Source organism: Erithacus rubecula (genome assembly GCF_903797595.1).
Source record: "Erithacus rubecula genome assembly, chromosome: 8".
Lineage (NCBI taxonomy): Eukaryota > Metazoa > Chordata > Aves > Passeriformes > Muscicapidae > Erithacus > Erithacus rubecula.
Genome location: NC_136659.1, coordinates 5208373 through 5221712, shown reverse-complemented (window position 1 = coordinate 5221712; position 13340 = coordinate 5208373). Strand labels below are relative to the sequence as shown.

Below are 13340 nucleotides of genomic sequence, written 5' to 3'. Positions count from 1 at the left end.
TGAGACCATGAATATTTTAAATGCTATCTAAGTTGTTTTTTCTTACTTCAATAGTAATTATTTTGAGAGGGGAAAATACAGAGGGCCATTTCAGTATTAGAATTAAAGTCCCAAGCACAATTACTTTGTGCACTTAGAAAAAAAGCAACCCAAAGTGTATTTGTTCTATCTACATTATATGTGTAGTATACAGAAGTATATTTTTGTTAGGTATCTAAAATAGCATTTTAAATAGATTGTTTTTATTGTAGTACAGCTATTAAATGTTTAAACTAGTTCAACAAAGGGAATTTCTGTATATTCTCATAATGGTTTATGATCTTGTATTTTGATTGTTATCTCTGGAGTTGGAAATATTTTGCTTTTATTCAGTTTTCATAGAGATAAATTCTGTATGTCACCAATTGTTGACTTTGTTTAAACTGATCTGAGGTGTGATGATGCTGCTATTTTTGTAAGCACAAGGTTTTAGTGTGAATTGACATGAGTGCACCATCACCTTCTGTTCATTTACCAAAGGGAGAGTGCAAGAGAAGCTCTTCTTACCTTACAGCAATAACTGTGTTTACACCAGCGTGGAAAGATTACAATTCTGCTCAACATATTAAAGACTTTGTAATTAAATTGGACATTTTGCAGCTCTTCTCTGTTTCTATTGGCAGGACTGATATTAATATTCCTCTTTTCACAATACAAACATTGCCTTTGCTGGATTTGCTTTAAATTTCAATTTGGTCAAACATTTTACATTCTAACCTACCTGCAGCTGAAAGGAAATATTTTAAAATGACTTCTTTAATGAAAGAACTTTATTATTTTTATTTTTAGAAAACATTAGTCCAGAAGAAGAATATAAAATTGCTTGCCTTCTGATGGTCTTCGTGGCTGTCTCCTTGCCCACTTTGGCTAGCAATGTGATGTCTCAGTACAGCCCTGCCATTGAAGGTAATGTAGAGTCAGCTCAGCATTTGCTGGGAGTGCTGTCACAATAGTTCTGGTAGTGTCTTGATTACATTTCCTTTAATATTTAATTATAGTTTATAGTGAACAAATTTAAAAATCAGTCTTAATTCAGGCAAGTTATTGTGAAAGTACTTTAGAAAGCATTTACTTAACTCTTGTCTGAGATAACTTTCTATGAAAAATTAGTTTGGTACTTGAAATTTTCAGAACAGTTCAGACACTGCAGGGGGCAATCTTGTCCTAATGTGGAGTTGTTCAAGCACACATTCTGCATTAATTAATGTGACACTTACTATCTAATGTAATATATTCCAGTAAGTATTAATGTTTTAGTAATCTTGGCCTTGGGCCAGTCATGCAAGGTGTCCTTTCTATATTTAATATGCTGTTCATATTGCCAAGCATAAAGTTTTGAAAACAGAATCTGGAAGGTGTAAGTGGTGAACAGAATTATTTCCTACACAATAGTTCAACTTTCTAATTTTAAAGAAATAATCTTTGCCTCAACAAAATTCTTTCCATGTAATCCACAGTTTTCTTTCTCTTTTTAAGTTAAAAAAAGACAGACAGTACTGTTCCAACACATACAAAACTCACCTTTTGGCTGTTCAAGCTATTTCCTTTGTAATATATAACATGACTCACATATAAGACCATGTTTATACTGCTTCCATTCACTGGGATGCATGTTTTCTCTAGTTAATTTTAAAACTTCTATTATTTTAAATTGAAATTTAAAATTGTAACTCCCAAAGTAAGTGTAAACTGGCTTCTGAATATTTGAAGTAGCAGGAAAATACCAAAAATTTGGAAACCTTTCTGTATCACTTAATCTATGCAAATCATGTTCTTTAGAGACCCAGGATTGTTGTTTTACATGGGATTAATCAGCCTTTTCTTCAGTTTTGAATTATTAGGGATCTATTGACTCTAGCTTCATTTTAAAACAGATAATGTGACTTCTCCAGTTGTGGAAAATGTTAGATAAATCTGATGTATGAGTAGAATTTGAATATTGATTTGAAAATTAAAGAATTTTCAAGTTAAAAACTTTTTCTGCTGAATGGGGAGAACAATCTGTAACCTGCAAAGTTGTTTCCTGTTATTTGTGCTCTCATAGTATTTCTGTTGCTCTTTGCAAGCTTTTTCCAAGCCATGATACTTGAATATAAATCTTGGAATATAGGTGAGAGCAGGGAATATCCAATGTGATTGGTGAGGTGCACAGGTAGAAACTTCCTTGTTTGAAGACAGGTTGACTGTCTTTACTCAGTCCAAATGAACTTGTTTATGTGTATGTAAGATCCCATCTCTTAAAAATTGCCTAGTTACAGTTTTGTAAAATAAATCCTCTGGGAGCATTTCCTGCTACCAATTTCTCCTTCAAATGTATCTTACCAACTCTAGAGTCTAAAAACCTGTATGGCTTGGCAGGGGGTCAATACTAAAAGTTTTACTGGTGATTGTATTTTCACATTTATCCCTCTGCAAATTAAGAATATGTCAGGCTACTTAGAGGTTCTCCTGCAGGCAAAAGCTCAGGTGGGTTTGCCTTCCTCAAACTCCCTCTCTTCCCAAGACCCTCTTAGTCATCATGTTTTTAGCAGGCTGAAACAACAGATTATTCTTCTGTATTATCTTCTATAATTATCTTTTGAAAGTAAGTAGATAATATTCTGCCTGTTTTATATCATGTAGCTGAGATATTCCAGTTTATGTGGTTTCATTTACATTAAATAACTCTTAAGATGAAGTCAGTCAAAGCTTTGTTTCAAAGTGAGCTCTTAAAGTACAGTTCATAAATGACATGAAATTGTCACTGAAGAGAAGTTACATCTTGCACTCAAATAAGCCCATTAAGTTCTATGAGAAATGGCCTGTGTATTACATAATTTTTTACTGAGTGGGCTCTTTTATTGAGAGAAAAATCTAGCAAAAGGTATTCATAAAATATATTTGCTCTACAAAAAAAACTGCACAAACAGAATAGACTTTGTCATTCCTGCCTTCCTTGCATAATACTACTTTGTCTTGTGTTCTACCCTTATTGTAGAACATCTGGCTTGAAACACTTAATATAAATGGTATTTCCAGAATGTGAACTTAATAAATTCTGCTTTATGAAGTAAATTCCCTGGATAAATCCTGAATTAATCCATCAACGAGTCACAGATTTGAAGGAGTTTCAGCTTTCTAATCTGGCAAGAGATATCTCCCAAATGCAGACAAGTGCTTGGACAGCTGTAGCAATGTCTGTATTCCTCTGTCTGCTTCAAGACCAAATCTGTTTCTGCCACTATTTCCAGATAAAGGCTCAAAGTCTAACAGACCTTTACTTTTGCATCCAGTACAGAATCTGAGCTGCTAGTCAAACACCAGGCTAGAGGTCTAACTTGTCAACTGGAGGGCAGAATAGAATACTAGTCTGCAAGAGCCCTAGTTCTTTTCTAAATACTTGAAACCTGTTGTGAGATGGAAGACAAGAGTTCTATGGCATCAACAATTCCCTTGTTGATGCTTTTTCTACAGCCTGAGACACAAAAATGAAGTCTCTTGAATAAAACAAGCCTTTTCAAAGACAAATACATATTTGAATCACAAGCAGAACAGGTTTTCCTGACTGATGTTCACATCAAAATAGACAAAGTTGGAATATCAAATCTGGAGGTCCTGCTGAAAGAGATCCTCAGGGATCTTCACTGGGACTTACTTAGTAGTCAGCATATTCACAGACCACCTGGCTGGGGGGCTGAAGAGTGGGGTGAGAAGATTTATGTATCATGTGAAATTTTTGAGGGTATTAAAGGAGTGAAAAGCTGCAGAGGTATGATACTGAGTAAACTGGGCAATAAAATGACAGCTAGAAGTAATTTTAAGTTACAATAGTGGTATGCATGGAGAAAAAATTGATTTTTCTCATGTGGAGTGATGAGGTCTCGCTGACCTCAATATTCAAGCATGAACTTGGAGTAATGGTAAATGACTGAATGAAAAGATGAGCTCATTGCTAACTAATGATCAAAAAATAAGAATCAGCATGCTTGCATGCTTGAATACTTGTTAACTACTTTAAAGACCACCTCCTTTTCATATGCTCACACTTGCTTAAGATACTTGCTCAGGTGTATATTGATTTTGTTGTAAAGTGTTATATTTGATTTGCCTGGAAGAAATATCAGGTTTGCTAGGAGCAGTTCTTCTGCTCTATGTGAAAACTGGTGTTATTTAACCACCTGCCAGGGCTCTGATGCCTGGGTGAATTTTAGGCAAGATGTTATGTATGAAAATCAGCAATGGAACAAGTTTTTTCTTTGAGGAATACTGTCTCAAAGGGCATGAGATGTTCATTTACACAGAGGGAGAAATAAATAATCAATTAGCTTGTGAAAATCCTGTATTTTTGGCCTAGTTAAGTGTTAAAACTCTCAAGTTTTGTAGAAACCAAATGAAGTTCCAATATATCCCTTATTTCTGAAAGGCCCAGGTTGTTTCTCAGGTTGTTGTGACCATTAGGAACTGGAAGGGAGAGCTGTACTTCTGTGACTTTGCTGATAGCAAGTTCAGTGTGGAAGAATACTTTGCTCGCATTGTGTAAGGTGCTAAAAGTTCTTTCATTACCACAAATTTCTTTAATCTTGGGTGATATTTTCCAAAGAATATTGTTTTTTGGTGCTGAGGTGATTTGAGTATTTTTTTGTTTAGGGCATTGCAACAACATTCACTGCTTGGCAAAAGCTATCAATCAGATTGCTGCAGCATTATTCACCATCCACAAGGGAAGCATTGAGGACCGTCTTAAAGAATTTTTGGCTGTATGTATAACTTTATTCCTACTTGTTAAAATGTACTGTTGGTTTGGGATGAAATGCAACTGATCTCATAGAAATCTGCTTTTGATGCACAAGAGAAAAGAATATTTTCTATATGCTTCTATATACAAGCCTATACACAGATTCAATTTTGCAGTCGTTCTTTATAAAGACTGGTGTGTGATGTTGGAAAGTTAGAGGAGCAAATCAGTGCAAGTGTCATATTTTTTTCTTTTTCAGTACAATCTTTAGTATTTTAGCACATACTATTTGTCACATTGTGTGGCCCATGATTGGGAAAAAAATTGTGCAATGCATATGAAATCAAAATTCTGTCTAGCTGACTTTTTCCTATGATATGGTGGATACTTCAGTTAGTTTTTTAGTTAGTTATCTTCTCTGAAAAAGGAAGATAAACTTCAGAGTGGCTTTTGTGTTGTACCTTTCAACATGCCCACCTTTCTTAAACATGAACAGCTAGGTAGCAGCCTGTTAGAGGAGTAGTTGGGAAGAGGAAATTTTTAATGCTTAACAGTAGATTGAAGATGAAAGCTACTGAAATCTTTAGTGATGCTTAGGAAAAAAAATCAAAAGTTTCTAGGTCATGGTGCCATGTTTTAAATACATTTTGATGTGCTACTTGAGTAGAAATAAACATTTTTTAATGGCTCTCAATTAGCCAGTACTTGAAGGAAACTAAAGGCAAAACCAGCAGCATTGCTTTAATTTCTAAAAATTACTATTGATTTTGAGTGGGTATTGATTTTTCTGTTTGGCATTAAAATATGTAGGGGAAAAAGCTCTCCCTCTTTATTTTAGGTAACTTTCTATAACTTGAAGTTCACAGAAACAATTTTTTTTTTTTTCCTTAAAAGAATCTTGCACTTGTGGAAATTCATTGCATTTTGTAAAACAGAAAACATCCCTATGGCCATTGACCTTGTCTAATGCAACTGCTGGATGTTAAACATGAAAGGGAAATGGTTGTATCAAGTTGCATACATTTGACAAGTGAAGAAAACCAGTACAGTTTCATGTGATAAAAACACTTTTGGTATGAGGTTTGCATTCTTTCAGTGTTTATGGACTGCTTTCAGACCACTGCTTTTACTGCACAGACTATGACTTGATAGTTCAGATATTTTGTTAATCTTTCTTTTTTAACACTTACTGTTAGTCTGAAAGAAAAACATTTCTCTTGAGAAGAAAATTACTGCTTTCCTGTCCAAATTAATTAAATATGAAAAGAACTTAGGAGGTTTTTTAATGCTGATGAGTATGTGCTATGTATCTTTTGAAGTATATCCATTGAATTTGTATTAAAAATTGATTCATGACAGCATTTTCAAGAATGTTGTTGTATTTTTAAAGTTAGTATTTTAATTCAAAATCCTTTTCTGGTAAGCATGTGGTTTAGGCATGTTGCCATTGCAGAAATGATTGTACATCTGAAAGTTGGAAAGTTTTTTTTTCCAAATTTCTGCCAGGCATGAAAACAAGCTGTATCAAGGCATCTACAAATTAAGTATTTTGCTATATTCTGTGATCCTGAGCTTGTAAATACCTAAGTACATGTTAGAAGTTTCTAGGGTATCTTCTAAAACTAGGATAATAGGGTTGCTTATGGTGCTGCCTTTTTCAACCTAGAAATGAAACAAGACACACTCTTGAGATAATATTAGTATGGGAGGTAATATAAAAATGGACCTTTATTGGAGCTCCAGAGACAGTTTTGGTGAAAGCCCACCCACATGGGGTGAATGCAGTTTTTATACATTTAGCAAATTGGCATAATTGACAAAAAGCATCAATTAGGAGGACAAGTAGTGATGCAATTCCTCTCCCCCCAGGTCAAGCCCCTTCTCTGGAGCCTTCCCCTTAGTACCAGCTGTCCTTTGTTTATGAAAATCTATCTCTAAGAGTTGTTCCCAACCTCAGCAGCCAGGAAGAACCACGATAGCACTGGGGCCTTGTACTCCCCTGGGGCTTGGAGCTCTGGAATATGTTTTGTCATTCTGTCTGGGGAAAAAGCATGGAGAAATAGTGGGGAAACTAGCTAGAATACAATAATAGGCAGAGCTACAATAAAAACAGAGCTCCAAATATATGTGTAAAGAATACAGAGAATACATAAAGGAAAAAAAGACAAAAATCAATAGCCATAATTTCCCCCCTTTTTAGAGACTAGCAACACTCTACATTGTCTAGTCTCTACTTCATATTTAATCCTACCACTGTTTTACAGCATTATCCCACTGGCTAAAATACAGATGCTGACTATAACAACAGCTACTATGAATATTTTTTATCCAGGCCCAGTTTGGTAACCATGAAGTGAGTGTATACTGAAGGTATATTGATAATATATTACTCATTGACAGTTAAGATGACATTTCTTAAAACTTCTTCTGTTAGAAAATGGGTGTAATTTCAAACAATTACATTTTTAATCACCTTAAACATTACAAAAATGCAGTAAGTTGAAATACATATTGGAAAGGACAGAAGTAAGATCTTGATCCCCTGGGAGTTCTCTCATTGATTTTAGGAGACTTCATAATTGCCAACCAATGATTACAACAAAAAGTTCTCTGAAATGAATTAATTCACTTTTTATTTTAAAATAGCATGTATAATTTATTAAAAACTACTAGGAATAAGCCAATATGGTACATTGAGACTAGAGCCCAGTGATGGTTCGTGTGCTCAGGATTATTTGCTTTCCTTTGTCATTACTAGTACAGTGCAGAATCCATTTGCTTTGTGTAACAAAATAGCAGAAGCTTATCAATGCTTTATTTATGGCTTTGAAATACTCATTTTATATAGCTTGCATCATCCAGTCTACTGAAGATTGGCCAGGAGACAGACAAAACTACTACAAGAAACCGAGAATCTGTTTACCTACTACTAGACATGGTGAGCATTTGTGTGTTTTATTTGTAGCTCACAAACTAGTGGAAATCATTTTTATGTTGTTCTCCCTGGCATTCTAATGTCAGTATTTTCTTTTTCATTCCCCCAACATGCTCATATTATTGCCATCATCTTTTATTGCTTAGAACATTGTATCACATTGTTCAGATAATTTTCACTGTTTGCATAGTACATAGGATATGTTTAAGGAGCAATGAGTCTCTGCTCAGAGGATTTCCTCTCAGTATTCAGTATCTTTTGGAAGATGACTATTTATATTGGAAAGCAATATACTTGCTTTGAGAAGCAGTGAGTTTAAGTGTAGAGAGAAACACTGCTATAAACTTGGTCCAATTTATTTTCACTGTGAAATGGGTGAGTGGTGGTGTGATGCTGGAAGGATCTACATGAAACAGATTATCAGTAGAAGGTGCTCTGCAAAACCTTGTGTTTCTGGTATCTTTCAGATTGTGCAGGAATCTCCATTCCTGACCATGGATCTCTTGGAGTCTTGTTTCCCTTATGTCTTGCTGAGAAATGCATACCATGCTGTCTACAAACAAAGTGTTACATCCTCTGCCTAAGTATCTACTCACTGGAGATAAGACATAGCACGCATCTGTGTGGCCTCAGTTTTATCTGTAAACTGTGGAGCTATTTTACTCTATGGCCTGATGAACAGTTTTGTGAATTATAAACTTTTTCCATAACGTTGTATTCCTAAACAGTGGTTTCTTAATATGGTTGTACTACAATATAAGCTTGGTTGATTTTAGGTTGCACACTTATGGAAATTTTTTTTCTCATTCTTTCCTTTTTATTTTTTATTTTTAACTTTAGAGCACCAGTTATGTTTTAAAAATACTACTTCTGCTATATGTTTTTTGATATTGATCATGCAAAACAAAAATTGCTTGTTTATTTCCAAGAAGAAAAATGTATGTAGTGATTATTTTAGATAGAGTAGCTTTCATCTGTGTGTAAATTATTTCAAATAGGGAGAGTTATAAACTTGTACCTATTGTTCTTATTGAAAACAAATAATGGATGTGCATTTCTGTGAAGTAATTACAGCATTTCTAGTTTTATTTTGAAATGTTCACCAATCTACATACTATGACACTATCTAACATTAAAAATGTTATAGGACTGCTTATCCTACAGACAGTTTCCCTCTCCCAATACTCTTAAACAACTGCAAGTGGTGGTGTTTGTATAAAGCATAGTGGAAATTTTTTTTAAACTAACTTCTGTGGTGCCCTGTTGGCATTAACACTACCATTGTACCCTGCTGTATAATAAACATTCTTACACATTTATCATATATTGATAAAATGTTAGCCCTTAACCACTTTTTATATGTTTTAAATTTTTGAAATTCAAGTGTACCTTCCATAACATCCAATAAACACTAGACTGTATTATCTGTAGGTGAATTATTTTTAATATAAATGTTATCCTAGTATTTTAAGCTTTAACTGTGCTGTTGTGCATTGATTTACATCTCACAGTTCATTAAATATCAATCCTTAGAGCTTTTATGTGAAGACTTCTTTTAATCCTTCACCTTTTGCCTTTTGCGATAGTGAATCTTGTAAAAAGTTGGAAGAAGGAATTAAAAACAATGTTAAAAATGTCAGTTTAGTGCCATTATCCTTTAAATCTTATTTTTACATAATAAAGCAAGAAAAGCATTTGTATAGTATTTAGTGATGCCAGTTGTACCCATAGAAATAAACATATTGTTAAATTATGAAACTTGAAATAATCCTACAACAGGCGAATGTTGCTAAAACCGTAACATCCGACATGACTGAGACAGATGTATAATAGTCCCTTTTTTATCAGTCATGCAAATTGGCCTTGCAGGATAGCATGGGCTCATTGAGCCTGAAAGCTGACCAGATGGTTGTGCTCTGTAATCCCTGATGTATAAAAGCTGTGTGTTCCTCAACAGGCTCTGGACATTGTATAGAGCCCCTGTTCTTGGTGCAACTTCTGTGCATGCTGGTAACTTTTTCGGTTATGAAAGAGCTGTTGTGTGCTCAGTTACAATAGCTTCCTCTGTCCAGAGGAAAAAAGTACTGGAATAAAATTGTCCTAAGGAAGTAAGACAGTACATCTATATTTTTCCTAATTATGCATTTTATGTTATAACTATGGAAGTGTTTTTAAATTGATAAGTTAGTGCCATAATGAAGAAGTTTGTTCATAAAGTAATTAGGTTGAATGCAAGATTTATGAGTTCTACTCTGTAATATTTATAGTCTAATACATTCAAATGTTCTGATTTCAATTAAGATTTTGATTTTGTTGCAGCCTTTTGTGGGAAAACAATGCCTATGTTCAAGATGGATTCTTGAGAAACTCAAGTTTAAGAAATAACATATTTTGTGCTTTTAATATTTTTAAATACAAAACCATTGTATGTGTCCATATGCCTCAGATCCCAGATTTCCACTGTGCTGGTTCTGTGGTGTTAGTGAACCAAATCTAGAAAACAGGTGATCACTGACAAATAGGTAATGAGTGTGGTACCTCTGCAAGAAGCTGCTTCTGACACAGTTGGGTTAGATTTAAGCATGAAACTTTTAGACATGATAGTTTCTGTGGGAGTCCTTCCATGTGATGTCTGGCACATAAATCCCTGAGGTGATGTCTTTTTAACTACACTACTACTTTTTAACTACTTCCTGCAAGAACTTAGGTAAGCTCAGAACAAACCATACAGGGGAAAAGTTGGGGAAGAATCATGTGGACTCATCCATGTGTTGGTGGGATTTGGGCAGGGCTGGAAGGGTTTCCTTGTTTTGTTCTTGCTGTATTTCTGTTGTTCCTGGTTTCAGCTGAGCTACCACAGAACTATTTAGGGTTCAGTCTGCTCATGAAAGCAGAGCACATCAGGCCAGGTCCTCAAGGCAACCTGTGTCCATGCACTGCACAAACTATCAAAAGCCTGGTGAGCCAAGTTTGTTGGAAAGGAAGATAGAGAAGGAATTTTTCCTCTGGAGCCTGCAAGACCATGTCCACCACTTAGTAAGTTCAACACTTGCCACTTTATATCAAGTTATCTCAGGTGGCCTTTTGTGCCATTACAAACAAAATGTGTTTGTAATTCCTGGAGCACAAAGCACAGATGGCTGGGCTGAGGTGGCCCCATATGGAGCCAGTTTGGATCAAATATCTAATTCATGGGGGAGGGTTTTGCCTCATGTGAGAAACAGTGCAGAAGAAGAATGTCCCGTTGCTGCCCAGTGAACTATTTTTATAGTTTAAAAAGATCAGTCTGCCAGCACAAAAGATGACCATTGAAAGCAAGGGCTACTCCTAAACCTTTTTTTTGCTGTAGTAATTTGTTTTCTATATAGGAAAAGGAATTGGTAGCACTTGGACTGTACAACTTCTATACACTTGAGAAAAGCATTCTCCCCAGAAAATGTTGGAATAAGGCCAGTGATATGAAGAAAGATAAGAGCCTTCTTCAGCAGGTCGTCATGGGCTTGTATGACTTCAGAACTTATTCATTCCAGATTCAAGAATTTCAGACCACAAGTAAATATGCTTGGCCTCTAAACTCTGTTTTTTCCAAAAGCTTCCTTGGTCTTGAGATTCAGCATTATGATTCATACTTAAAAGTGAACCCTTAGTTACTTACTAGTAACTTATAAATTCTTAAAGTTTAGATATATCTGAATTAATGTGTAATTTTTATTTTAATTTTTTGTGAATTGCTTCCTCCAGCTGAATGAAACTTAGGTGTAGCAAGTCATCCTGTTTAGTCAGTGAAAGATTTTTTTAGACATAGGCTTCAAATTGGTCTCACAACCAAATTCAAGCATCCTTTAACACCATAGTGCATTTTTGGATACAACAGAAGTAATTTATTGCAGTTTTATTCACTACTAAATAGGGCTGATAAAATAAGGACTGGAAGAATACAGGGAACTGCTTCCATTTCAGTCCTTGTGGCTAGCCCTGAAACATGGACACAGCTGGTGTGAAACTAAAGCTGTCCATAGCAAGGTAATTGAAATGGCAGCCACCCACATACATGAATTGGTTTCATGGACAGGAATGGTTTTCAGTGCTGTCAAATAATCAGTTTTCAAAAATACTGAAGTTCTACCTGTATTCTTCTGTAAGTACCATTTTAAAAATAATTTTCATGATAAAGTTAAATCTTCCCCTGAAATGACAAAACCTTTTTTTACTTGAATTGACCACTCCTTGTATGCTTTTGCTATTTGTCATGTTACAAAGTCTGTAAATATTTGTACTAACTCATAACAAAATCAAAATGTCCCCCTGACCTCTGTCCAAAACCATATTAGTTTGCTATTAGTCATTCTTTTCCTAGCACTCCTGGGTCAAAACGACCTGTTCACTGGATATAGTGTCAGTGTGTCTTCCACAATTAAGGAAGAGAAATTGCAAGTATTAAATTTCAGTATGAAAGGCCTCTATTGAGCTTTGCATGAAGTAAGGGTATTTTGAATAATTTCTCATGTAGACTTGAAGGTTGTTGTCCTGCTCGTGATCACAGTGATCTTATGAAGCGTCTTTTCACAAAAAGTGAAGGTAAGCAATAAAATTTATACTGACACCTGTGTGAAAAGAGATGTGAGCTGTTGAAACTCATGAATCCAGTTCATTCCCCACTAACCACATACTTTCCTGTCTTCTCAGTACTCACATCATGTGTCTGCCAGGGTATGGGACAGACCATACTGCAGTTACCTGCAAAGTCTTCTTGCCCCCTCTGCCCTTGTCATTAGCCTTTGAGTCTGGCTGAATTTGAGGGAATCTCGATGGGCAGCCAGTGCAGGGAACAAAAGTCTCATGTTTGACAGCAGTATTTCTTCTTAATATAAATTCAGCTGTATTTATAACAATAGTGAGGACACCATCTCAGCAACAATGAAACCATTCCTTGCATAGTCACACAAAGGAAAGATAAGTATCACAACAAATGCATTGTAAACTAAGACTGTCAATTATGGTAATACAGAAGAGGACTGGAAAGAAGAGGGAGGTAAGAGGGGAAAATGTTTATCACACAGAAGTTGGGAAAGACATTGCTCAGTGACCCTGATTCTATTTATTCTCTTTAAGTCCCTGGACATTTTGTGGATCAAATCTATATTGTATCTCACAGACTTCAGAATTGCATTAAAAAATTTCAGCTGATATATCCTCTTTATTCCATACTGCACATGAAGCAAACTTATCCAGCCTTCAGTCTATTTGTAAATAAAGGATCCTTGCAAGTGTAAAACTTTGAGGTGTCTAACTGTGAGCTCAGCAGAACTGGATAGGACCATCTCTCTCATGCTTGTTTGTCATGAAACACTGGGTGGTATGTGCTGTTTGGATTTAATTCTATGTATGTCTAAACTGGAATATGTCAGGAATGATGTTGAGTGTTACAGTGAGATCAGGTAAGTGACAGAGTTTATCTCAGCAGCTTCTTACTTTGCATAACTAATCACTTCAAAGGGCTTAGAAATGGGCTGAGCCTGTGGCACTTGAGGTAACTTTATTAGGGGAACAATTGCACTGCTGTTTCCATAACAATTTTTGTTTGAGTGCTAAGAAAATATGTGAACTTTTATCTAGCAAAAACTCAAACTAGCAACAAGGAAGTTGCAATGC

At 35.3% G+C, this 13340-nt stretch overlaps 1 protein-coding gene across 3 annotated transcripts in view; it reads left to right on the top strand.

Annotated features, from left to right (window-relative positions):
- NCKAP1 (NCK associated protein 1) overlaps nt 1-9327 on the top strand; it is a 54380-nt gene extending 45053 nt beyond the window's left edge. For all 3 annotated transcript variants that reach the window (XM_079311688.1, XM_079311687.1, XM_079311689.1), the window contains 4 exons: nt 829-945; nt 4666-4775; nt 7602-7691; nt 8156-9327. In XM_079311688.1, the coding sequence (XP_079167814.1) occupies nt 829-945; nt 4666-4775; nt 7602-7691; nt 8156-8272 (434 nt within the window). In that variant the 3' untranslated portion in view covers nt 8273-9327. The remainder of the gene's footprint in view (nt 1-828; nt 946-4665; nt 4776-7601; nt 7692-8155) is intronic.
- The last annotated feature ends 4013 nt before the right edge of the window (nt 9328-13340 follow it).